The sequence below is a fragment of the Scleropages formosus genome, unplaced genomic scaffold (assembly GCF_900964775.1).
Source record: "Scleropages formosus unplaced genomic scaffold, fSclFor1.1, whole genome shotgun sequence".
In the NCBI taxonomy this organism is placed as follows: Eukaryota; Metazoa; Chordata; class Actinopteri; order Osteoglossiformes; family Osteoglossidae; genus Scleropages; species Scleropages formosus.
The window spans coordinates 64768-91247 of record NW_021641053.1 but is presented as its reverse complement, the minus strand read 5'-3'; the positions used below and the strand labels follow the sequence as shown (position 1 = coordinate 91247).

At 43.1% G+C, this 26480-nt stretch overlaps 2 protein-coding genes across 2 annotated transcripts; one reads left to right on the top strand and one right to left on the bottom strand.

Annotated features, from left to right (window-relative positions):
* Positions 1-2419: 2419 nt before the first annotated feature.
* Positions 2420-13173, bottom strand: LOC108937525 (divergent protein kinase domain 1C-like). Its single transcript, XM_018757537.2, has 4 exons — positions 12702-13173; positions 5605-6318; positions 4443-4607; positions 2420-2976 (listed from the first exon to the last, which is right to left on the bottom strand). Exons 1-4 carry the CDS (start codon positions 12888-12890, stop codon positions 2743-2745), a joined length of 1302 nt encoding a protein of 433 aa, XP_018613053.1. The 5' UTR covers positions 12891-13173; the 3' UTR covers positions 2420-2742.
* Positions 13174-15805: 2632 nt separating this feature from the next.
* Positions 15806-26363, top strand: LOC114909802 (AFG3-like protein 2). Its single transcript, XM_029249610.1, has 17 exons — positions 15806-16038; positions 17317-17416; positions 18409-18480; positions 19164-19306; positions 19410-19562; positions 19753-19827; positions 20318-20442; positions 21004-21277; positions 21809-21946; positions 22323-22476; positions 22726-22833; positions 22965-23090; positions 23655-23765; positions 23905-24020; positions 24298-24498; positions 24799-24993; positions 25232-26363. Exons 1-17 carry the CDS (start codon positions 15940-15942, stop codon positions 25472-25474), a joined length of 2433 nt encoding a protein of 810 aa, XP_029105443.1. The 5' UTR covers positions 15806-15939; the 3' UTR covers positions 25475-26363.
* Positions 26364-26480: the final 117 nt, after the last annotated feature.

Here is a 26480-nt window from a genome sequence, read left to right as displayed (position 1 = left end):
TCCATCAGATCATCAGACATCGTTAAGGAAGCTGTGGCTATAAGTACACACAACTATTACTATTTTGATTTAAATTTTCTACTGTCATTCACTGAATTCCACAATATTAATTAATTAATTGTAAATACACATACACACACACATTGACTGAAACTGCTTGTCCCGAGCAGGGTTGCAGCGAACCCAAGCCTAACCCGGCAACACAGGGCGCAAGGCTGGAGGGGGAGGAGACACCCTCAGGATGGGACGCCAGTCCATCACAAGGTACCCTAAGTGGGACTCGAACCCCATAACCACCAGAGAGCAGGACCTGTCCAAGCCCGCTGCGCCTTGTAAATATGCATGTTTTCAAAATATGTCCTATTATTTTGCAGTGTAGGCTGCAGCTCTTCTCATAAACATGCAGAATGTAGGATAACATTTTTCTTGAGTTCAGCCCATAAATGTGTAACTACAGTTTTGTACTACATCTCCATCAGTAAATGTGTAGTGTGCTCTGCACTCTGATGTAGATGCTGTGTTTGTTGCAGTATCTAACCCTGACAGCAGAACTGAATCCCTCTCAAACCTTGGATGACTCTGACACCAGAAATCCGAGCTCACCAGTGTCCTAACCTGTGCTCCAGAAGAACTGGATACCATGGTAATTTGCTGATTGTGAACGTTGTAAAGCCCAGGACACCTGTCTGATGGTCAGAAGTGAAAACAGAACACAGTCCAGTGCCCATTGGAAATATGAGCAAAAAGCTCCATGATTTGGAGCTTTCTCTCACAGAACCCTCGAGCAGATAATTGAAATTCCGATTGCAGCTGCTCTGTAGTATTCTGTTTCTGGAACGATGATGAGAATTCACTTAGGGTTAGTGCTGAGTCCTTCCAGATGTTGCCAGCTGCTGCGTTGAGTACTGCTTCCCCCACGACCACATCCAGGAGCTGGTGTTTGTGCTACAGGTATGTAGGCGCTGCTATACATTGGTATACATATATTTTGTATGTCTATATGAGTTTTAGAAGGTGCTGTGGCGGGACGGGCTTGGCCGGGTCCCACCCTCTCTGGCAGGTCTCGGGTCGAGTCCTACTTGGGGTGCCTTGCGACGGACTGGCATCCCATCCTGGATGTGTCCTCTTCCCCTCCAGCCTTGCGCCCTGTGTTGCCGGGATAGGCTCCGGTTCGCCTCGGGACAAGTGGTTTCAGACAGTGTGTGAGTGTGTATGAGTTCTGAGAAATACAGCACTATATTTCTCAAAATTCATATAGAAAATATTTAACTTGCTGGAGCTGAGGTTTTAGTAAAATGTTTTCATTCATTTTCATTCAGGGACAGAGATCTGCAGAAATATACAGTTTTCTAAATAGACTTTCTCTTTTAAAGAGACAGCTGGTAGTGTTGCGGTTACAGCCGCTGCCTTTGGATCCAGAGGTTGCCGGTTCAGCTCTTACATACCGGTGTAGTATCCTTGAGTAAGGTACTCCTCGGTTACCCAGCTGTATGAATGGGTAAATAATCGTAAGGAAAAGTGTCAGCTAAAGGGATTAATGTACTTTCTGAAGGACAGAGGTGTCAGTATCTCCTTTTTTTTTTAACCAAACAGAAGTTTTTATTTTTACATTATTCTACCTCGATCTTGACCCCAAAGGCCGGTCTGGAAGCCCCTGCACAAACTGGAGTACGCTGCTGTCAGGTCCCACCCTCAGAACTGAACACAGCTTCTAATGAAAGGGGTAAGTAAGACATTACGACCCTTATGACAAAATTGCACCATGGGGGGTATTGGGGGCATGGACTACAGGCTGGAGCTTGTCGAAAGGGTAACCGTTACCAGCATCGCTGCCCTGGTTGCTTAACTGGTTTGGTCACTTCCTCTGGAAGAAAAACCCAATCACTTGATCAGCTGGTGTGCATGATAAATGTGAGCATTTCCTGGGTTTCGTGGAGCACTGCGATACTGAATGAATTATCACAACGCCTCATAACCCCTCACATGACATTATTCCTCTTTTACGAGGGTTTCTCACACGTCTGTACTGTTATTTATGATTGCCAGTGAGACAAATGTGTTCAGTGAGTGATGCAGCACAAAATTGTATAGTTAATTCATACCGTTGGATATGTTATCTTAACACTCTTTTTTAAAGAATATTTTTGGAATTGAACCAAAAGAATCTGTGTTGAAAGTCCAAAACCTTCATCATTCTGTAGCCTGTTGTTTGTCCTGCTGTATGTGGCTTCTATTACCAAGTATGTCTGTAAATTTAATTATGAAAAAATAGAATGCACAACACCATAAACATCTTTAAAAACAGATACTTTATCTTTTTGGTAAAAAGTTATTAAATAGCTCTTTAAAATTAAAAGAACTATCAATGGATGTCTATAATGTAATGTTTATAGCAAATGACTTAAATAATGATCAACGTTTCATCATCATAAAAATTTCTTGGCACAACAAGATATGACATTTTAAATAAAAGCGATTTCCCGCTTTTCTCGATTCATCGTTAAAATTCTTTTTTGAACAATATTTCATTGAGTTGGACAGATATTTTAATCTGTTCCTGCAGCCACTGCTTGTGTTATCTGTGGAGCACTGACCACTTAACACAGACTCTATTATGATCTTCATGATCACTTTACAGAGCTTATTACCCATCTGCCATCACTGTCCCAAGTTCAGCCTTGAATATAAAAAGGATAGCTGTAGCGCCACTCTTTGTTTTCCTGCCCCTCTTGTCCTCACCCTTCACCCGCCCCCCTGCTCTGCCCTCCTGCTCCGCCCCCCTCCGTCCTGCAAAAGTTGGGTAAGAAGGTGTAGAAGACGATCCTGGACGACCCGGCCGCGATCCGTTCTCTCGCCGCCCGCCACCTCGGCACACTCCTGCACAGCACGCTGCAGCTCCACCTCTAGGGGGTGCCCTGCCCTGGTACCCAGCAGAGTCGGGGAGAACCAATGTCTGAAGATCTTATCACAGATCACCTAGTGAAGGAATAGCATCACTGTTATTATGTGTCTTCCCTAGAACTCTGAACTTATTTCACACATATTTTGCTGATCACAAAGCTGATCAATGCTCTTCTCTGCAAATATATATATGTACACACACACACAGGCCACTTAAATAGAAACACTCTTCTAATACTGGGTAAGACTGCCTTTTGCTCTGTTAACAGCTTTGATTCTTTGTAGGATTCAACAAGGTGCTGGAAACATTCCTTAAAGATCCTGGTGCATACACACACACACACACATTTTCAGAACCGCTTGTCCCATACGGGGTCACGGGAAACCGGAGCCTACCCGGCAACACAGGGCGTAAGGCCAGAGGGGCAGGGGACACACCCAGGACGGGACGCCAGTCCGTCGCAAGGCACCCCAAGCGGGACTCGAACCCCAGACCCACCGGAGAGCAGGACTGCAGTCCAACCCACTGCGCCACCGCACCCCACTCCTGGTGCATATTGATATGAAAAACTCATCTAATTGCTGTGAATTTGTCAGCTGCACATTTATGCCACAACTGTACCATTCCACCACATCTCAAACGTGCTCTATTGAACTGAGATCAAAGTACACTGAACTCAATGTATTGAATGCATTCATGTTTTTTACACCAAATTCTGACCCTACGATCAATATACCACAGCAGAAATGGAGATTCGTCAGACCACGCAATGGTTTTTCAGTCTTCAGCTTTCCAGATTTGGTTAGCCTGTGTCCACTGTAACCTCATATTCCTGTTCTTAGCTGATGGGAGTGGAACCCAATGTGGTCCTCTGCTGTTGTAGCCCGTCCACCTCAAGGTTTGGCATGTTGTGCATTCAGAGATCCTGCCCCCCAGTGTTGTAAAGAGTAGTTAAAATTAAAAGAGTTACTGTAGCTTCTTGTAAACTCAAACCAGTCTGGCCATTCTCCTCTCTCCCTCTGTCCGCTCTCACCAGCTGCTGCTCGCTGTTATGTATTCTCTGTAAACTGTAGACTGTGGTGCAAGAAAATCCCAGGAAATTTGTAATTTCTAAAATACTCAAACCACCTTGTTTGGTACCGTCAGTCATGTCACTTAAATCACAATTTTTCCCCATCCTGATGTTCCAGCAGCTTTTCTTGATGAGGTAATCATTAAGTGAAGGTCTTGGCCATATCTGCATGATTTTATGCATTGAGCTGCTACTACATGATTGGCTGACTGGATAATTGCATGAACGAGCAGGTGAACACGTGTTCCCCATTAAGTGGCCAGTGAGTGTATATAATATAATTGTGCTTTACATGTATAATAAAGGTACTAATAACAAACATAAATCACAGCTTAAACATTTATATAGAAAACTAACAATGCAAATATTATTAGGACTGTATGTAAAAGTCCTAAGGTTGAATGGCTCCTCCTTTTTCAGCCCTGAAAAATTTTGGATGACTTATGCTCTGCCCGGCTTGTTACCTACCTGAAGGTTGCTATTCACACGTTTCCACCCACATTTGTTCCTCTTCACGTCGCACCTTGAAACGCAGTCGAAGAAGTTGCAGTCCTCGTCGGTCGTGCAGTTCTGCTCTAGGATGGCTCTCATTTTTGGCTCAAAGAAAGCCATGTCCACATCGATTGCAACCACCTGCAGGGTAGGTAGTACAAAAATGCCACCAATGTGGTCAACACCTGTAGAATAATGCACTAACTACATACCTTTGCCCCAGTAAAGAGTCATTGATAATATTTCATGTTGTTCAATAAAGGTCAAACAATCTATATGCAGTTGCAAAATACAATGTCCAATTTTATTTAAAGAGGGTGCCCTAGATTTTAACTTAGAAATTGCTCCAGGAAGCAAAAAAAAAAATCCAAAATAGTTCAATGTGAATAACATAATTTCAAGACATGACAAACCGCTGTAAAAGATTTGTTTCATTTGCATGACTTGAATTAAGAAAATGATAATCTGCCAGATTGGCTGCTGAGACTGACATGCAGTCATCAAAGGAAATCTAGGAAAGAATCATAATAACTGATAAATAAATTTAATTTCCCCCTTAAACATCTCCATGGACAGGATTCAAAAGTTACATATTAGACTCAAAAGCAGCACCAGGCATTTTCATGTTTTGCATTTTCATGTTATATTTACTCTGAAGAAGTAGAGGTAAAAAAGAATCATTTGTCTTTTCTTAAATAGTTTGATATTTTTGATTTTTAACATCCATTATAGAACAGCATTTCAAGTCCACCCTGATGTATAATGATCTCAAGAGGTTGTATATTTCAGAGGCTCAGCATTAGCTGTGCAGTAAATGTTTTATAGTTTTCATATGTTTTATTAAGGAAATGTAACGAGTTCATCACTGTTTTTCACTGCAATAAGCGCTTAATACCAAAGAAATAATTTTATAATTTAATCCGAATAAATTGGGATGTATTTTATTAGTATGTTTTAACGTTCTAATCCAGCCAATATACACCAGAAAATATACCACAAACATGTTTTTTCTTGTTTTTTCCCCCACCAGTGTGTGCCAGACAGATTACAAGAAATAATTAACACAATTGCCATCATTAATTATTTTTTTGTTGAAATATTTGAGTACAAATGGTGTGGTCCAAAAAAAAAAACTCACCGTGAGGTCCTTCCTGACAGCAAAGTTCTCTGGCTTGATGTCACAGAGATGGAGACGGTGTGCAAAGTCACCGTCAAAGCACTGGACCATGTCGAGGAAGCTGAGGGCAATCTGAAGCACTATGTCCCTCACTAGGCCGCCTTGGCTTCGCCCTGTCTCCTTGTCTCTGGTGGACAGCCCCAGCAGCTCCTCCAAAGCAAAAAGGTGCTGGCTCCAGGCTTGGCCGGCAACCAGGTACTCAACAGCATAGAAGTGTCCACAGGAGCCCAGAACCTTGGCCACATGTTGGCTGAGGTCCTGAAGCACCCGGAAGAAGGTGTATTCCTCCTGCTGCAAGAGGGACCAGAGTGATGCCAGCTCTGCCCGTGAAAGTCCCCCCTGGTGCCGGCGCCGCAGCCCTCGTCCCCAGAGCCGGGGCACCGTGGTGTTCCTCACCTCCAGGCCCAGTGAGCTCTTCATCTCCAGTGTGGCATAAAGAACTACATCCATAGCAGACAGCTCGAGGGTATCCTGGTACTCCAGCAGGCCGAGGCTCTCGTAGGATGAGAAGTTCTCAAGCTTGGACTTGAGCACCACAGGCACGCCCTTCCAGTCAGCCTGCAGCACCTTCTTGCCATTCTCGTAGTAAAGGCATCGCTTGTACTGCAGCCGCCGGCTCACGCACAGGTCCTCACAGAGGTCCCCGGTGAGGACGCCCCGTCTGTACTGGTCGCACTGGAAATAAGAGAGACACGTGCCAAATGAGAGAACCAGACCTCCTTCTCTGCGCTCTGATCCACTGCCAGTCCCTGTTCTCAGTTTGTCTTTGCAAGCACTGAGACAGGGGGCAAATCCCACATAGACCCAGGAAATTCTGTTGAATCCGTATTCTTCATATCTTACAGCTTAACACAATCTGCGTTTCCATGTACATCTTACAGTAAACTGTACACAGGGAACAGTGACCTGTTCATTTTTGAATGTGTAATGACTGAAAGCCAGTTCAATTAAAAAAAATGCATTTTTGACATCAATCAAATACCTGCTCGTTTTGAACCTTACTGATAAATAAAAAAAAAAAAAAACAAAATTTAAATGTTGGTTTGGTTGGTGCATCAAGTTTGGTTTGTGAGTTTGATTTGTTGGTTTTTGCAGGTGGGTTTGGTTTGTTGGTTTGGTGGGTGGGTTGGAAAAGGTAGTTAAGCTTCTTGGTCTTGGTTAATGGAGACATATGTTGGCTGCACTGGATGTTGTTCTCTGTGGCTTCATGTTGTTGGTTTGACTGGGTCTTTGTGTACAGTTGTTGAAAAATATGCAGGGGGTATAACATCTTGTCCTGTGTATCTTCCATTTACATTTACATTTATTCACTTCCAATGAACTCTGTGTAGTGTTATCAGCCCACACACCTTATACACGATGGTGACTTACACTGCTAGATACACTACTTACACTGGATCACTCATCCATACAGCAGCGGAACACACACACTGTCACTCACACACTATGGTGGAACATGAACAGCATGTCTTTGGACTGTGGAAGGAAACCAGAGCACCCAAAGACTTACACTGCTAGATACACTGCTTACACTGGATCACTCATCCATACATCAGCGGAACACACTCTCTATGTGTCACTCACGCACTGTGGGGGAACCTGAACAGCATTTCTTTGGACTTGAATCTTGGTTCTTGAATGTCTTCTCTAGTAAACCTAGTGACTACTGTGAAAAGGGCAGCTGGCAATAGAGGAAAGACCATGTGATAGCATGGAAAGACAGCTGACAGGAGGGAACAGATCCCATCTGGGACTGTTGTGGGCTAGCAACTCAGGGGAGCAGCTGAGGTGGAAGTTGGTTCACAGGTGGATTTTACAGCTTTGATCTTGGAACGGTTATGTCTACGAGCAGCGAGTTACGCATGGGGGGAGAACCAGTTCGAATGGCGATGGAAGGCAGTTGCAGATTTGTGTCTGTGGGTGGAGGAAGGTAACATTGACAAGAGGCTTGAGGATTCATCAGGGAAGGAGAAGGTGCCTGGATGTGAGAGGGTGGAGGTCCCACGTTGATCACTCATTCTTGAGAAGTAGCTCAAGTCAGTCGGTTGAAGTCCAGCGGCAGGTTTCACCAAGTGAAGGTCTCTTACACACAAACAAGTTCCAGTGCCACCTGCAAGGGTGGTAAGATGACTGAAATAAACTGGCAAACAAAGGCGGGTTTGCATGATTATAGCTAAAAAATAAATAAAGAATTTTTTTTTATTTTCTGTGTATTGCATTCTTAGGGGGCACGGCGGCGCAGCGGGATTGACCTGTGCCCGCTCTCTGACGGGCCTGAGGTTCGTGTCCCGCTTGGGGTGCCTTGTGATGGACTGGCGCCCTGTCCTGGGTGTGTCCATCCCCCCCGGCCCCCCTACAGCCTCGTGCCCTGTGTTGCTAGGTTAGGCTCACTGCGACTTCAGCCAATGTGTGTGTGTGTGTGTGTGTTGCCTTGTACGCAAGTCGCTGCAGATGACTTTCTTGCGGATACAGGCCATTATTTTTGATCTTGCAGAATCAAACTCGTTGCCTCCTTGCCACGCACATGCAAGTGCTGCTCCGCATTTCCAAGACCAAAGTGAATTTTGTGGCGGGTGCTAAAGCTCAGCACAAACAGACGAGCTTGATCATTAGCGTGGCTTCCGTGTCGGAAACTATCACACACCATTTATGCTACAATCCATTTTAGGCGCATTCTGCTGGACTTGGGTTTTAAACGAAATGTAATTCCCACGAAGATAAGTTGAGACTCTACACTAGTAACGCCGTGTGTCTTAAATACAGTTAGCCTGCCTTATCCGTGGGTTTGGCATCCAAGGTTTTGACCAACCGGGGTTCGAAAATATTTTTGAAAAATCCAGAATATTCTCAAAAAGCAACATTTGAAATTCATACATTTATGTATGTTGGTGTACAGTATTACTGTACAGTAAATTGTACTCTTATGGTGGCATGCAGTATCCGAGAATATAGTCAGTATGATTTACGTGGGGTTTAGCAGTTGTAAATAGTACATATAGGTGGGGTTTCAAGTTATGAACACGTACAGGGTAAAATTACATCATTTCATATAAGTGTCCTGAGCATCCAAGGTTTTTGCACATCCGCGGGGTCCTGGAACCATATACCCACGGATGAGGCAGGCCGACTGTGCTTCCGTGGGTCGCTTGTAGACCTCGATTAACAGTTTTTCCGCAAACTAACAGCGCAAAGTTTTTAATGCTGCCGGGATGAATTTGAATATTATTTGTTGAAAATGAATAATTCAGGGCGCACAGAGTTCTTTTCGAAACGGCGTAGCCTAAGGTTACACCTTGTCGGGGTTACACAACAGAAGTTTGCCTTATTTTTGTTAAGCTTCGCAACAGACACCCAAACTGTTGGGAACGTGCTCGTGCACGTTAAACATGTTTTGGTGCATTGACTTGAACCGTCCTGCATCAGGCAGGTGCAGCACAGGTAGAGCTGTGCCTCCAGGCATCGCTGGTAACTATAACCCGAACACGTCGCATTCCTGGAAGATCTCTCTGCGAGCGCGAATGCATATAGAAATAAATGCGGCTGTGCCTTTACGGCGCACACGGAAGGCCTCCCCCGCAAAGCTGCTTGTGTATCTCCAAACTTCTGAAACGCTGGAATCCTCAAAGGTACCCATTAGGCTGGAGTTCAGTGCTCTTGACAGGCATCCCGCTGAAAAGAAACTATAATCACCGAGGGATGAAATAAAACAAAAAAGTAATGAAGTACAGACTCCTCTCATGTAATGAGCATATTTTATTTCTGAAAATCTGCTCAGAAGGGTCAGTTCTCATTATAAAAAACCCAGTTACTGTTAATAACCATTTATTATTATCATTATCATTATTATTATTATCACCATTATTTGTCAAGCTGTCAAATCCATGAACCTGCCTCTTGGGGTTTGTTTGTTGATCCTAATGTTCATGAAGATCCAAAATCCACCATGAGGGAAACAGATTGGAATTATACATCTGAATATTTTGTGCACTTTAAAATCATTACGGCCGAATGACACAGAACTCGACCAGAGGTGAAGGAAGACTTCTGAAAGTTCTGAAATTGTTTCTTTCAAGGAGGCCCAAGAGAAGAAGCCTCAACCATGGCTATTTATGGCAAAGTAGTTCTTGGTTTTGCTTCCAGCTCACATGGAACTTCTGATTGCTCATATCTGTATCATCTGTCATGCCAGACAACATGATTTTGCTGAGCTCACTCAGTCTAAATACCAAAAATCAACACAAAGAGTAAAAATCACTTTGAATTACAAAGCACATAAAAACTGCAAGAACACAATGGCATCTACAGAAATTCCACAGAACCCTACCATGATGACAGAGCTATGAACACATTAGAGCCACATGCCTAAAGTCAGATTTCATTTGCTGGAGACGTTACGCTGCCTTTCAACATCCATTTCAACAAATTTTAGAGACGTAGACTAAGCACACACCTTCTTTAGCCTCTTCTTGCAGTTAGACCTAACAAAATATGGATAATAACCAATAATAACCAATAAATCACTGCAGACCTGCCACTGAGCCTTTTTGGAAGAACAACGTGAGCCGGAGATCTTATGTGAGATGGAGACTTGTCTGATGGCATTTGTGGGGAACCAGGCGGGCTGCCAAGGGAGGGTTTGGGAAAATAGAAGGTCATTTCCTCATGTTTGTGCTTCTCGTGTATATATTTGTTTATTTTGGATGGGCCGGGCTTTCGAGTCTTCTTATCACTTTTTCTGCTTTGAAATAGTTTGAAGTAAAATTTAACTCGTTCCTCAATTACCCTGGAAAAATTAAGTTTTTTTATGGTTTTTCCGAAGCCCTTCTGCTGTATTCTTTTCAATAAACTTCTGTGCTTTAACCTGTTTTATATTTTTTTGTCTTCGTCTGTTTTTTCAGGAGGGGGGCGCGGTGGGCGCAGCGGGTTTGGCCTGTGCCTGCTCTCGGGTGGGTCTGCGGTTCGAGTCCTGCTTGAGGTGCCTTGTGATGGACTGGCGTCCCGTCCTGGGTGTGTCCCCTCCCCCCCAAGCCTTAAGCCCTGTGTTGCAGGGCTAGGCTCCGGCTTGCCGCGACCCCCACCCGGAACAAACGGGGTGTGTGTGTGTGTGTTTTCAGAGACTGACAACGCCATAGACTTAATGAGAACAGCGCTGCTCCAGGTGTGAGACGAAGCCTTCAGTGAGGAATTTAATGATTTTTTACTTTACCCAGCTGTATCAACACATGTATATATAATTATAAAACTACAGCTGAGTGACAAAATAACTTATAACTTGGTCTTCCTTCTCTCCTCCACATCTGTTTGTTCTTTGCCTCTTCTCTCCCTCTCTTTAAGTCACTCTTTCCATCATGGCATTTTGGAAGAACTGACCACAGGATCGGGGTCTATTGAAGTTCATTTTCGCTCTTCTCCTTTTTCTCTGCTCATCCAGAGGTTATACAGTTGCTGTAAGTCATTCATCCAGACAGTCGGCTGTCCTCCTACCCCACCTTGTGTGATTTTGTACCTTGTTTGACAGCATTTTACCTTCATGTTTGATTTTACCCGGTAAGGTGTGGTGGGGCTGCTCATGTCAACTTAAATTCATTCCATGTAATGCTGATATAGGGAAAACAAGGAGAGGAAGGATTTGCATATTTATTTATAGTCATATTTGTTTTTAGCAGGGGAAAATGCAGAAGGAGGAAAGATCAAGGTCCATAAACATTAATTATAAAACACACACACACACACACACACACACACACACACACACATTTTCAGAACCACTCGTCCCTTACGGGGTCACGGGGAACCAGAGCCTACCCGGCAACACAGGGCATAAGGCCGGAGGGGACGCACCCAGGACGGGACGCCAGTCCGTCACAAGGCACCCCAAGCGGGACTTGAACCCCAGACCCACCGGAGAGTAGGACTGCGGTCCAACCCACTGCGCCACCGCACCCCCTAATTATAAAACATTTTCTTTTAATTTTTTAAGACTCTGTGAGTCATGCTCATGTAAAAATTTTATGGGAAAGCTCTAGAAATGGGTGTTTGACTATCATGAAGTAACTCTAAAAACGTAATCCTCTTTGTCCCTGGCCTTGGTGTCTTTGGCTTTGTTCCGACTTTGTAATGCATCAAAATACTCCATCCTTGCTTTTATTCAGCAGACACTTTTCTCCAAAGCAACTTCCAATGAACTCTATGTAGTTACCAGCCCACACACCTTATTCACCATGGTGACTTATACTGCTAGACACACTACTTACACTGGGTCACTCATCCATATACCAGTGGAACACACACACTCTCTCTTTCACTCACACACTATGGGTGAACCTGAACAGCATGTCTTTGGACTGTTGGAGGAAACCAGAGCACCCAAAGACTTACACTGCTAGATACACTACTTACAGTGAGTCACTCATCCATACATCAGTGGAACACACACACACTCTCTGTCACTCACACACTAAAGAGATACACGAAAAATACTGAAAGATACTGCAAGAATGATACAGTTATAGTGTAACTGCTTGCCACAAGTGCAAGTACCAGCAGCTAAGAATATTGTGTGATGGACTGGCATCCTATCCAATATATCCCTGCCTCGCCCCACCTTTCACGCAGTGATTTTTGGATAGGCTATGGACCTCCACGACCCCAAACCAGGACAAGCAGTAAGTGAAAATGAATGCATTATAGATAAGCAATGATACTTTTTATCACTGTGAATCAATGTTAAATATACCACGATTAATCTGTGAGTTCTGACCACTCATGGAAGCTCCCAAGAGCACAGCTGTGATTTCTAGTCCTATGACCCCACCATTAGAGGAAAAGCCAGAAGGGGACAAGTAAGAGTCTTTTAAATTAAGCCTACCCCCGACGATTCCCTCCGGCTCCATGTGGACTTCCACACAACAACACGACCGCTGACCTTCTTTCATCATGAGCTTGTCTGAGTGCTGCTGTCCAGCACAGTAGCTGCAGCATACAATGTCACTTCTTTATGTGTGTGTATGCACGTGTACGTGTGTGTGTACGCAAGCAGGAGCAAGTAAAAGTCCTACCAGTCTTTGTATGATCTTCTTACTCTTGTCATCAGTACAGAAGTCTGAGATCATGGTCCTGTGCACGAAGAGCAGGCCATTGAGAAACACCCACATCCCAAACCAGAAGAGGACGATGAGCAGGGTGCTCCTCCGGCTGAACTTCGGCTTGAGCCACCGGAGCCCGGAGTCCCCCCTGGATGGCCACATGGCCGGTCCTCGGCAGTCTGCCGTCACCCGTCTCGCGCTGAACTCAGCAGGACCGGGTCACTGGGCCCCCGGCGGCTGGCAGGGGGCTCTCTGGGGTAACCGGCCACGCATCATCCAGGGGTCGTGATGCAGCCATTGTCTGCTCCGAGAACTGACTGTGTGTCCTGTTCCCCTCCGGGGTGTTTCTCATCGCTGCTCCTGTTCGCCTGCCTGCCCTCAGACACACACACACACACTCACACACACACAACGTGGGCAGGCCGACTGCTCTGCGTCGCTCCACCGCAGCTATCAGGCAGTGAGCTCAGCAGAGGCTGGAATTGCTCTTTTCAAACACAAGCACCCCCCCCCCACCTCCAACTGCTCGGCCCCCCGCTCGGCTCCCCGCCTCCTCGGATGCCCTGCCTTTTTTTTTTTGGAACATGCGGACTGCCCCATTCCGTTTCCACAGCAGCAGACTCTGTGACGCGCCCCAGCACGGCGGCTGCCCGTCAACCTTTTCCGTCTGCTGAATCTCAGGGCTCCATCCTTGTATGGAATCTCAAGGATTGTCCAAATTGAAGTTATTTCCAGGGAAGGAGGCCGTACCCATGCTGAGACGGAGCATCCTGGTGCGAACTCACTCGTGATTGTTTTCCTGATCTTTAGCAGCCATCCAGTCCTAACAACAGAATTAAAGAACGACTTAAAGAACTCAGTGTCGTCAGGGAGCGTGACTCACAGGTACAAGGAATTTTATACACATCTGACAGGGTGTTTATCTACTGGTTCCACAGAATCACGGCTGTATTTTTAGTATCGTTTTATACAAGGCAAAACATCCACTCTTCAAATTTCCACAGCAATTTATTATTATCTGTCATCCTGGGGAATAGTTCTCAGGTTCTGTCCAGCACTGCACCTGTAAGGTACTCACTTATATTCTATATGTTTCATTAGGACACATCTTTCATTATGATATTTTTATTTTTGATGACAGGCAATAGTAACAGTAGATTACCTATATCGAAATATTTTATTAATTTTGTTTATTTTACCCCAGTTGGGCACGTGTTCCGAGTCGCTACAATATTGCCATCTAGCGTTCGGAACGCGTACTTACAGAAATGGAAAATGGGTCAATGGGCCGACAGTTCAAATCTCACACACACACCCTCACACACACACCCACACCCACACACACACACACACACACTGACTGAACCGCTTGTCCCCTTTGGGGTTGCAGCGAGCCAAAGCCTAACCAGGCAACACAGTGCGAAAGGCTGGAGAGGGAGGGGACACACCCAAGACGGGATGCCAGTCCATCACAAGGCACGACCAAGTGGGACTTGAACCCCAAACCCACGGGAGAGCATGATCCAGTCCAACCCACTGCGACACTGCAACCCCCTACTAAATAAATAAATAAATAAATAAGCAAGCAGGCGGTTTTATTATGTAATGGTTGATGTTTAAAATTATTTCTCTGGGCTACATGTCTATTATTGATTTTAATAGTCTTCTTCTTCTTTTTTTTTTAAATAACTAAGTGTACATTTGATTTCGTGCCTTTGTAACGAGGAGATGGTGGGATAGTATGAACAGCAGCATGGAAAATTGCACGTGCCAGTGTTAAGCTACGCCGTGATGCAACTTTCGAACACATGAATTAATAAATACTTCAGCTACAAAAAAAAAAAAAAAAAAAAATCAACACCTTATCAGCTGTTCGGTGATGAAGGAGCTCTTGTTAGATCCTGAAGGATGGAAGGATAGAAGAAAGAGAGCAAAACTTTGCTTAGGAAAACAAAATTCTGGGAGCTCCACTGCAAAAAAATAAGATGTCCTGGAAATACAGCCAGTAATATTTATATATTTCCAAAGATGACAAGAAGTGACGGCATCTTTACTTTAGATAAGGAAAACTAATGTATTTTTGGATTGAAGGAAAGTGATGATCCCGGTAAATTTGGAATTGCGGCTAAGGGTATAAAATGATGCTCCCAGTTTCTGTGGAAATGACAGTAGGCCTATACATAATGGTGCACTTCCACCAACTCATTACATTTATCCCTAAACTGGGAAGGATTTAGCTCGTATAGAGATGTGGTGCCCTATACGTTTACTCAATAAGGACTATAAAACAGTTCTCTCCATATTTACCAGAATGGAGAAAAATGTTTTAGACAGTATTATAGATGGAACATGAAAAATCTTCACGAGAAAGCGACACTTTGTTAATAATAGTATTGATATTGGGGGGGGGGGGGGGGGGGGGGGGCAGAAACAGATCTATTTGTTCTGCTTTTGGAATCACAGATAGAAATTGTGGTTTGAGCTCCTTCATGCAGTGGAAACCTGGTCTTATTTTGGTTTCTCTTTTAAAGCTGCATTATTTGGCTTTTATGACCACCAGAGACGGAATGGCACAGTGTACTACATAATCAGTATTTTTTAATATTGTGTGCATAAGTGTAAATTCAGTAATGCAGCTTCTTTGTTTCCACTGTTTGTAAAAGAAGTTAAACATTAGAAGAATGCTTTTCTGAATTCTAAACATTTCAAAACTGCTATAACTGTTACTGTTGACGTCATCTTTTTTCTGTTTGTGTATTTTTTATTTATGTTCGTATTTTGTGTCTTTTCTTTTTGGGACCCATTGGGGATTGTATTGTTGTAATATTACTAAGTGAGGTTCTGTGTTCTGTTCATGATGTGCATTTTGTTATTGTTATTTTCAATAAAGTTTGGGGGAAAAAAAAACACTTCAATCCTCTTACAAAGTGCAACATATAGATACTTAATGGACGCTTCGTTACGTCATGACGCAAGCTGCTAAAAACAGAGCGGTGATTTTAAAAAAAAAGAAAAAAAAGGGCGGAGCTATGGCTGAAGGACGTTCCGACGTTGAACGTCATGACGCAAATTGCAAACGCCACAATGGCGGCGAGTTGCACACTGCAGGATTATGACATTTGTTTAGTACCACTGCAAGGTGGACGGTGTTCCAGGAGTTAGGTTTTCAGTCATTTTAAAGGAGAAGAATTTTTTTGAGAAGAGGGTCGTCATGGCACATCGGTACTTCCTCCTCTCCTCAGGCTGTAGGACCCTCTTTAAAAGTCTATTTTCTCCTCACATCCGAAACGGAGCTTCTTCTTCTTCCCTGGTGGGTCTCGGTCTCGGATTCGGGTCTCTTCAGACTCTTGGGTTCTTTTGGGAGACGGTGTGAAATACGCCTAAAAATGTCTCAGTTTAGACATTCGCAGTAGCTGGCTTTGTAGAAATGCTGTTAACGAACACATTGCATGAAATTAAATGCGGCCAGGAGGACAGGAGGCCTCTGACATTCACACATTCATCATGAATTTCATGGTAAACACGTCGACGTCGTTACATCATCATCACCAGTCAGGCACAGCTCTGTACACCATATATTTGGCTAAACTATGTAATATGAGCAGTAAATGTTCATTTTGCATACAGAGAGTTTGTTTGCAAAGCGGAGTTGGTTTCTGTGTATTATGCAGCCATATATATAATTATTATTATGTTTAGTCAGTGGTGTCAGTTGAGTTGATGCTCAGTATGTAAACACGACTGGGAATAAAATAATGAACACTGTCACTGTGGTCTGTATTTAATTCGTAGCTTTTTGGAAATTTACATTTACATTTTTTTTTTTTTTTTTTTTATTTTAATTTATCAGACACTTTTCTCTAAGCGACTTCAGTCCACACACCTTATTCACCCCGGTGAGTTACACTGCTAGATACACTGGGTCACTCATCCAATCAGTTTTGTTTCTGTCTCATTTACATATATGTATATAAATAACATGCTCATAACATACAGGAAACACTTTCTAATTTAATTACATACTTTCAACTTGGTATTCAAGATTCACTTTGAATCACACATTGACTGTGAGCTTTGGGAGTGAATTTGAGCAATTCTTGTTATCCTTACTGTTACAGTGCTAGATTCACAGTGATTCCTTTTTTTATTGTAGCAGGCTATGAGCATCAATTCAGAGTTACATTTTGCGTTTATTCATTTACCTAACACTTTCCTCCAAAAGTGTTTTGCAGTGTTAAGGTGCTTACAGTTTTTTTTTACCCATTTTTACAGCTGCATAATTTTACTGGGGCAATTTAGGGTACGCACCTTGCGCAAGGGTATTGCAGCTAGGTGAGAGTCGATAACCACTACATCACCAGCTCCTTGGTCAAGGGTCCTACAGCAAGTGTAGTGCGATTTGAATCAGGAACCTTGAAATTATAAGGGAACAGACCCTTGATGATGTGAGGGTCGATAACAGTATTATTGATTGTTGATGTTTGTGGATTCCATTGTTTTTCCAACCTACAGTCAACCATAAATGTAGGAAGTAATGTGCAATAGTGTAAGAAAATTGAATTTGTTTTTTCCTGCATCTTTTGGAAAGGCATGCGGGCTACCTGACACCCAGCTTGTACTCTATAAGGGAACAATTCTGGCCAGTGTGCTCGGGACCTACAGAAGACTTTGCTCCAAACCTCCGAAAGGTGAGATTCAGCTGCGACTGATGTACTGTTTTTCTTATGCGCTCAGAGTGTCACAGGGTCATTCAATAACAGTATTGCCATTGCTTTGTGTGTCACTGACATGTCACTGTGGCAGATGAACATTAACTCTGTGGAGGAGCAGCTTGTTTGGAAATTGAGTAAATCTTATTGACATCAATTTTTGTGTTCTACATGTTTGTCTGTCAGACACTTAGTGAAATTTGTGTTTTTTTTTGTTTAGTTTGTTTTCCTTGTTTATTATGCCTTTTGTTTTTAGACAAAAGTCAAGTTTTTAACATATTGTTAGAATTACTGGACAACACTCATCTATTGTAATTCTGTCTCCCAGTACCTGCCCAACTTCTTATTCAATGCAGATTGCTGGTTAATTCATCATTTGAGCACATGCAATGTGTGTCTGCTTATGGCTACTTTAAGCTTTATTTTCTTCACAGTCAGTAAAATGTTAATATTACAGATGTCCTGTAATTTGTATTGTGTCCCTAAATCTTTTATATCCCTCTATATAGTCTTAACTAATAGTGTATATTGTAGGACTTATTTTAACATTTTTGTTAACTTTAGGTGCAGTGAAAATTATAACTTTTTAAAATTATATTATAATTAAAATACATAGCCTCTACACCTTCCAATTCAGTACCGTTTGTTAATGGACTCATCCCATAAACATGCAAATTCTGATCATTATTCCTAACCAATGCTGGACACGAGAACCAACTTCTGTGGCAACAAGTTGAATGAAGGCAATTCCACAGTACTTTCTCTTTTCTGTCTCAGTACATTTTTCCACCAACTAAAGGAGGGACTTGAAAACATATGTGACGCTTGCTCCACGGCAGACAAAAATTTAAAATAGCGGAAGATCCAATTAAAAATTACCCAAAAATTAGTAACACAAGGACCCAGTGTAATTAATTTTTTCGCTCACTGTTGTTAATTCTAGTTAGAGAATACGATATTTTTCTCCCCAGGGTTTGAGAAATTTTTCCCCAATAACAGTCCTAAGAGCAGCGAGGCCAAGCCGACCAAAGCGGAAGCTAAAGGTACCACCATCCCTCTTGTACTCTCTTCTGCTACTTGCCTGTCTATCCTGTGCTCAGTCATTCAGGAATCATGCACTGTACAGCCTGCAGTCGTTGGCTTTGTCTCCTGTTTCCTCTCATGTGTCCTGTCTTCCCAAACAGAGAATAACTGTGTTGAAATACATCTCTGTTAAGACTGCATGCAGTGAGAAATTTTAAACATGTTTATGTAATGTATAAGACAGATCTTATTAGACATTTGTTTGAATTTCTGTCTTTCTATGTAGCATGCAAGGTAGGTTTTTCAGTTCTGTATTTGTGATCATTCAGAGAACTGTAGCTGAACTATATACTCTCAGGTATTGTTTGTGTTGCAGTCTCATTCCTCTTTTCTTACTCTTTGTATAATGGAAAATGATTAAAAGTTTTAGCATACTACCTGAAAGATTTGTGCGCTTTAATTTTCTGTGGCACTTAGTTGAGCCAAGTGCTTGAATTTCTGAGAGATTTTAGCATTATTCCCTGAGCCTCTCATTACTTTATTTTATAACTTCATGTGGGGACTTGGCATCATTATCAGAGGTAACTTTTTTAGCCTGAGTCGTTTTATTTGTAAGACTTTACATATTTGCTCTGAAATAAAATGTTGTATGCACATCAAAACTTCTGTGAAATAAGTTTGATTAGCTCTTCTGCTCTTTCAGAGGCCAAGCCTGCCAATGCACAGAAAGCCTCTGGGAGATCATCTGGAGGAGGGAGTGACAGTAGTGGTGGGGGATCAGCTGGTGGGGGAGGGAGAAGAGGTGGGAGAAAGGAGGACTCAAACTGGTGGACCCGGTTACAGAAGGTGAGATCTGAAGCAGAATTATGAGTAATAACTTCAGTTTGAAGCTGAATTAAGAATTATTGAAATGTACTGTCTTATAATTTGGTTGTTATATTTACCGCAGGGTGAGATACCCTGGGACGATAAGGAGTTCCGCATGTACTTCCTGAGTGCAGCAGCCTTCTGGACCACGGTTGGCTACTATTTCTTCTTCCGCAATGCTGCCCAGGAGGTCACTTGGAAGGACTTTGTCAACAGTTACCTCTCCAAGGGAGTCGTGAGTGTTCTTGTCCTGTCCACTTTCGATGAATAGTCTTCAACCTGTCCATGGAACTGTTTACATAAATGGTCCGTTTTACTTTGATTCTATTTCAAGAAACTCCTTTTGACATGAGACTTCTCATTTAGGCCTAGCATCATTTAAGTGCTACTTTGTGTTTGACAAAAACCAAGCTTTCTCTCTACAGGTTGACAGACTGGAAGTGATCAACAAGCGCTATGTCAAAGTCATCTTTTCTCCTGGAAAGGCTCCAGTCAGCGGAGTGAGTTTTTGTCGTTACTTTTTAATGTTCTCTTCTTTAGTGCCAGACTTTGAATCCTCTTTGGCCTTCTGGCAGAGTTTGAAGGAGTGACGTTAAAGGGCCCTTGAACACTCTGCTTTCACCTTTAATCCATGCTTCTACCTTTTAGGCTTTTGACCTACATTAAGTATTAGAGTGTACTTTCCATCTCGGTTCTGTTTTATAGTTTTTCCTGACAAAACTGTAGCAGTTGTAATGAAGCTGATGGTGAACGTATCACTGCACCTTATCCTGGAGGAGGTTTAGTTTTGTAGCTTATTGTAGTAGTAATAGTTTATGCTGTGTTACTCTGAAATGCTATTTTTCTCCTATGTATGTCCCAAACATATTATGGGAATGACAATAAAGTTGACTTTGAATGTACCTGGCAGCCTTTAGCTCTGTCTCATTGTGAACATCATTTTTGGAAGTGCTGAGTGCTCCTTCATAACTTGGTGCTTTCTGCACACAGCAGTATGTGTGGTTCAACATTGGCAGCGTTGATACGTTTGAGCGAAATCTTGAGACAGCGCAGGTGGAGCTTGGCATCGAGGGGGAGAACAGGCTGCCGGTGGTCTACACCTCTGAGAGTGATGGGTGAGGGAGACCTTAATTACTGTGTTTATCAGTGTTCCTTATTAGGAGGTGATAAGCCTCTCAGTCTAAGCTACTCAAACTCTTGAGGGGCAGTTGGTAGTTGTTAGAGCCATCGCATTGCAATCGAAGGACCTGGATTTGAATCCCTGCTCGTGTTGTATTACCTTGAATTACTTTTCCAATTAAAAAAATACCCTGCTCTCTGTTTGTGATTAATGTTGCATACAAGTCTCACTCTGTAAGTCTTCTAAACTAAATAATGGTTAATAACAGTTCTGGTTACTAGATTCTGAAGCAGGTGTCATTGTGGTAATAACTAAGACGTGGTACTATGGTTAAAGATTTGCTTGTATTACATGATACATACAATTTCACCAAGGTCACATGTTTTTTCATTTCCATGCTTGGTGAATGTCCACAGTCTTTTTCTGTGTCGAGGAGAAGCGTAAGAGAGAAATTTGTTTGACTGGACATCCTCATAGGGGAACAAAGGATAAAAAAAGTTTTATCGCAATATGTCCTTTGTGAACTGTAGCCAAACTCTTTCTTCTGCTCCTCCAGTTCCTTCCTCCTGAGCATGCTTCCCACAGTGCTGATCATCGCCTTCCTGCTCTTCACACTGCGACGTGGCCCTGCAGCTGGCGGACGTCCTGGCCGTGGTATGGGTGGCCTTTTCAGTGTGGGTGAAACCACTGCCAAGGTGCTGCGTGATGAGATTGATGTCAAGTTTAAAGATGTGGCAGGCTGTGAGGAGGCCAAACTTGAGATCATGGAGTTTGTCAACTTCTTGAAGAACCCTAAGCAGTACCAGGACCTGGGTGCTAAGATCCCCAAGGTATGTGGAATGGGATTGAGAACGGAAAATGTCTTCATGTGCAAATATGGGTGGCACGGTGGCATAGCGGGGAGAGCTGCTGTCTCACAGTGCCTGGGTGGTACAAGAGGACATGGGTTCGATCCCTGCTCAGCCTGTGTGTAGTTTGCATGTTCTCCCCATGTCTGCGTGGGTTTCTTCCGGGTGCTCCGGTGTCCTCCCACAGTCCAAAGACATGATGTTCAGGTTCACCCTTAGTGTGTGAGTGACAGAGAGAGTGTGTGTGTTACACTGGGTCACTCATCCATACATCCGTGGAAGTAGTGTATCTAGCAGTGTAAGTCACCTTGATGAGCAAAGGTGTGTGAACTGATAACTACATAGTATCCATTGGAAGTTGCTTTGGAGAAAAGTGTCTGCTAAGTAAATAAATGTAAGTGAAATGTAAATATGTTTTCTACTTTTTTCTGTGAAATTTAAACAGTTCTTCCATATGAAGTTATTATGGACAGTTTAAAACCCAAGCGCTTTGCCCATGTTCTGCCCTCTCAGGGAGCCATCCTGACAGGACCCCCTGGTACAGGAAAGACCCTTTTGGCCAAAGCCACTGCTGGGGAGGCCAACGTCCCCTTCATCACAGTCAACGGCTCAGAGTTCCTGGAGATGTTTGTTGGCGTGGGGCCAGCGAGGGTGAGTGACACAAAGTGTTCTCCTTGTTCTTAGTGTTAGTTTTTTGGCTGGATTGCAATGCTACAGTACGTCAACAGCCTGTTTTCTTGGCTTTCCTGATTTATTAAGCAGAAGGTATTATTACCTTATTAGCCTTAAATCTGCTTATAATTATCCTGAGGAATTTCTATAAATATTTTACTAACTGAAGTTTTTGTACCTTTCTGTATTTCTGAATTCCAGTGACGTTATTGTGCTAGTATTCTTATGACTAATTTTTCTCGTGACGCTTCAGAAACTGGCCAAAATCTGGTCACATGTTCTCTGGCTTAGATTTGAAGTTGGGTAGTAATGTGTTTGATTGTATTTGAAATATAGTAATTTCTTTCACTTCCAGGTTCGAGACTTGTTTGTACTGGCCCGTAAAAATGCCCCCTGTATCCTTTTCATTGATGAAATTGACGCAGTGGGACGCAAGAGAGGTCGGGGCAATTTTGGTGGACAAAGTGAGCAGGAGAACACCCTCAACCAGTTACTGGTGGAAATGGACGGTAAGCGAGAGTAGTTCTGGTAACCATGGTGTTAATCATTTGCACTGACATTTCAAGCTGAAATTCCTACCTGGACAGATTTAGATTTGGGACTGTTGTGGGTCCTCTTAACATTTAATTAAAAAAAAAAAAGAAAAAAGATAGCAGCAGAGCAGGATATAGACCATGAGGAAGGAAGTTGTAATTCAGAAATGGCCATCATCTACAGTACACTGCTGTGATTGTGAAGGTCATCTTTCATCTATCAAGGGTTCAACACAGCCACAAATGTGGTGGTGCTCGCAGGCACCAATAGACCTGACATCTTGGATCCAGCGCTCATGAGACCTGGCCGCTTTGACAGGCAGATATATATTGGTATGCACTCCTGTTGTTTTTATCACCACTCCTTTGTTATATTTCTGTGTTATGAGTTTCTTAAAAATGAGCCTCTTGTCATGAGCTAGTGACTATCATGCACTCTACCTATCTGTCGTTTATGTTTCAAGGCCCCCCTGACATTAAGGGCCGGGCGTCCATCTTCAAAGTGCACCTGAGGCCTCTGAAGCTGGATTCAAGCTTGGACAAGGGGACTCTGGCCAGGAAGATGGCAGCACTTACGCCAGGTTTCTCAGGTGAGGCACCGATCGTCACCAAGGTCACAGCTTTGCATGCTGGCACATTGTCTGTGCAACCGTATGCCAAGGTTTTTCTATAGGTATGTTAAGCTCTGAGGGGCCGATTATCTGTGTTGACATTTTTACAGTAAATACATTTATTAATTTAGCTGATGGTTTTTTCCAAAGCGATTTACAATGTTAAAGTACTTAGAATTATTTACCCATTTATACAGCTGAGTAATTTTTACTGGAGCAATTTATGGTAAGTACCTTGCTGAAGGGTACTTCAGCTGGAGCTGGAGGTGGGAATTGAACCTTGGTTCCAAAGGAAGCAGCTCTAACCATTACACTACTAAATACCCCTTTACTGATCAGTTTTGTATTTTTAAAGAAGCAGCATCATTACATAATTTTACCAACCTCGAACAGTGCTGTTGAAAGAATGTTGACCAGTTGATTAAATATGTGCATCATAACATTGATCTGATCACTTTATCAATACTCAGCCCCTCGAATAACTTGAGAATGCTGTTGCTGTGTGTATATTTGTTTCTCATTGGCTGGATGTTCCTGTGTTAGGGGCTGACATTGCCAATGTGTGCAATGAAGCAGCACTAATAGCTGCTCGACACCTCTCAGACACCATCACCCAGAAGCACTTTGAGCAGGCCATTGAACGCGTCATAGGAGGTGAGCACACCGCATAAGGTGGATCCAATCTGAGTAGCTTAATGCTGGATGTGTATGTGAATTGGAATTTTTAAAAACATTACTGTAATTTTTGAGTATGTGCACATCATATGATTTGGCTGGGCATTTGCATATTCAGGCCTTGAGAAGAAGACCCAGGTGCTCCAGCCTGAGGAGAAGAAGACTGTGGCATATCATGAGGCCGGCCATGCCGTTGCAGGGTGGTACTTGGAACATGCAGACCCCCTACTGAAGGTTAGCTAGTCAGACAGCGTTCTTAATTGTTAATCCAGCCTTTGGCAGGTTCTACTGCCACATAATGCTTAAAGACAAACTTGAACAAGCAGTAATTGAATCCTAAGGTTCTTAATATGGATGTAGAGGTTATTTTATTCTGTCAACGTTGGCCACTGTTTCTACTCAAGAAAGGCAGTCCCCATCTTCAAGGGTCTTTTTGTTCAGTTTAAGTGACATTGTTAATGTTTTAATGTGTTTCCTTTTCCTTATGCCTTCTGTGATTGGCTGCTCCCAGGTGTCCATCATCCCTCGGGGGAAGGGTCTGGGCTATGCCCAGTATCTGCCCAAAGAGCAGTATCTCTACACAAAGGAACAGCTGCTGGATCGCATGTGCATGACCCTTGGGGGGCGTGTATCTGAGGAGATTTTCTTCAGCAGGATCACCACAGGGGCTCAGGATGACTTGAGAAAAGTCACTCAAAGCGCCTATGCTCAGGTGGGTCAGGGGTACCCTAAGCTAATCATGTGACTGTGACACAGAAGTAAGTTGTTGGTCTCCAAAAGCAGATTAGGTAAAATGCATATTAGTCCTGAACAATTTCTTAAACTCCATCATTTTATAACTGTTTTGGATATTTTCAGTAAATATATTTTTCTGTTTGGATCAGCTTCAGAAGTGCGATGTAACATATAGTTTCCACAAAGAAACCTTTGTGGGTTTAATTTTTTTTTAAAAAACTTTCTTGCTTGTCAGTGTGACTAGTTGAGCTCGCCTCTCTAATGTACAATTCTACAGATTGTACAATTTGGAATGAATGACAAGGTGGGCCAGGTATCCTTCGACCTCCCACGGCAAGGCGAGATGGTGCTGGAGAAACCCTACAGCGAGGCCACAGCTCGCCTCATCGACTCAGAAGTGCGGCAGCTCATCAACACAGCATACCAACGCACCCATGCCCTGCTGTCAGAGAAGAAAGCTGAAGTGGAGAAGGTAAAGCTGCAGCATGATGGTGCCAGTATCTCCTGATCCCTGGAAATCCTCAGGATCAGAAGACATTTCGCTTGTTAAATTCCTTATTGCTGTGATATGTGTGTGCTGGCTGCCTTGTGAGAGGAGATGAATTAAGTCTTAATTTTCTCAGTTGGAATCCATGTGTTTGTCACATTCTTGTATGTTGTGGATATTATGCACATTCAAAGCAGTAATGTGTTATTCACATATGTGAAAGGTGGCGCTTCGCCTACTGGAGAAAGAGGTGCTGGACAAGAACGACATGGTGGAGTTGCTGGGCCAGCGGCCTTTCGCCGAAAAGTCGACATATGAGGAGTTTGTGGAGGGTACGGGGAGTATGGATGAGGACACCTCTCTACCCGAGGGTCTGAAGGACTGGAACAAGGAGCGTGACAAGGACAAGGAGGAGAGCACTGATGAGCAGATTGCGCGGCAGATCACAGGCGGAATGCCTTTCTGAGCACTCCTCACAACCAAGATAGGAGAAGGGAAGGAGAAGTGGAGGGGAGGGTTGGTGGTACTGTGAAGCTTTGGTCCGTGAACTCATTGGTGGTCAGCCAATAGCAGCAGTGCAAATTTTCCTTAGCAGACCCCATAACAGAAGACCTAACTTAATGTCATCACTTGTTGTTGCCCATCACCTGTGTGTGTGTGGTGGGGGGTCTTGGTTGTTAATAGACGCACCTTCCTTGGAAGGTGTTTTCTCAAGGAGTAGAAGAATTAAAGAGAAACTTATTGATTGTGAGAAATAAAAGTTAATTTACAACTTGAAGGATGTGAAGATAATGGTTTTACGCAGCTACTTCGAGACACGGAATGTACATAAAGATGCATTTGGTGGTTGGAACGAGAGAAACTATCTTTGCAGCTTGCTTGTTAATTCTGCTTCTGTGAAGTGGATGGGAAGCAAAATTCTGAAAGTAAATGCTTCGCTTTCATTAAATCAAAATTATCAGTTGTTGGTTGTTCATGTTTGGCTATATGTGGTATTGCTCTGAATTAAGAAAGTAGTCAAAGGGATTTTGAATCTCACCAAAGACAATTGTCATGTGAATATGATTTAAATCAAGGCTTCTTTAATTGGCAATAGTGTTGTGTGTTGACAAGATTCAGGTGCAGAGCAATCATCAACATTACTGTTACTCAAGTTGAATTTTTGTTTTAACCATGAATGGAATAATCAATGTTGAGAACATTTGCAAATTAGTGGATGATGTGGCAATTTCCATTCAGCACTCATGAAACTGCTTCAGATGCCAAATCAACACTTTTCGCTTTTGAAATGTTTTTCAACACTAACGTTAACATACCTGAGAGAGACAATAAAACGTGTTTCCAACTCAGACCGACACAGGTGTTGATGCGTGTGATTCTTTAGCCATCACGTAAATGGGGTGGGACAGTGAGTAGCATTGCTGTCTCGCAGCAGCTGGGTGGTGCAAGAGGAAGTGGGATCGATTCCTGGT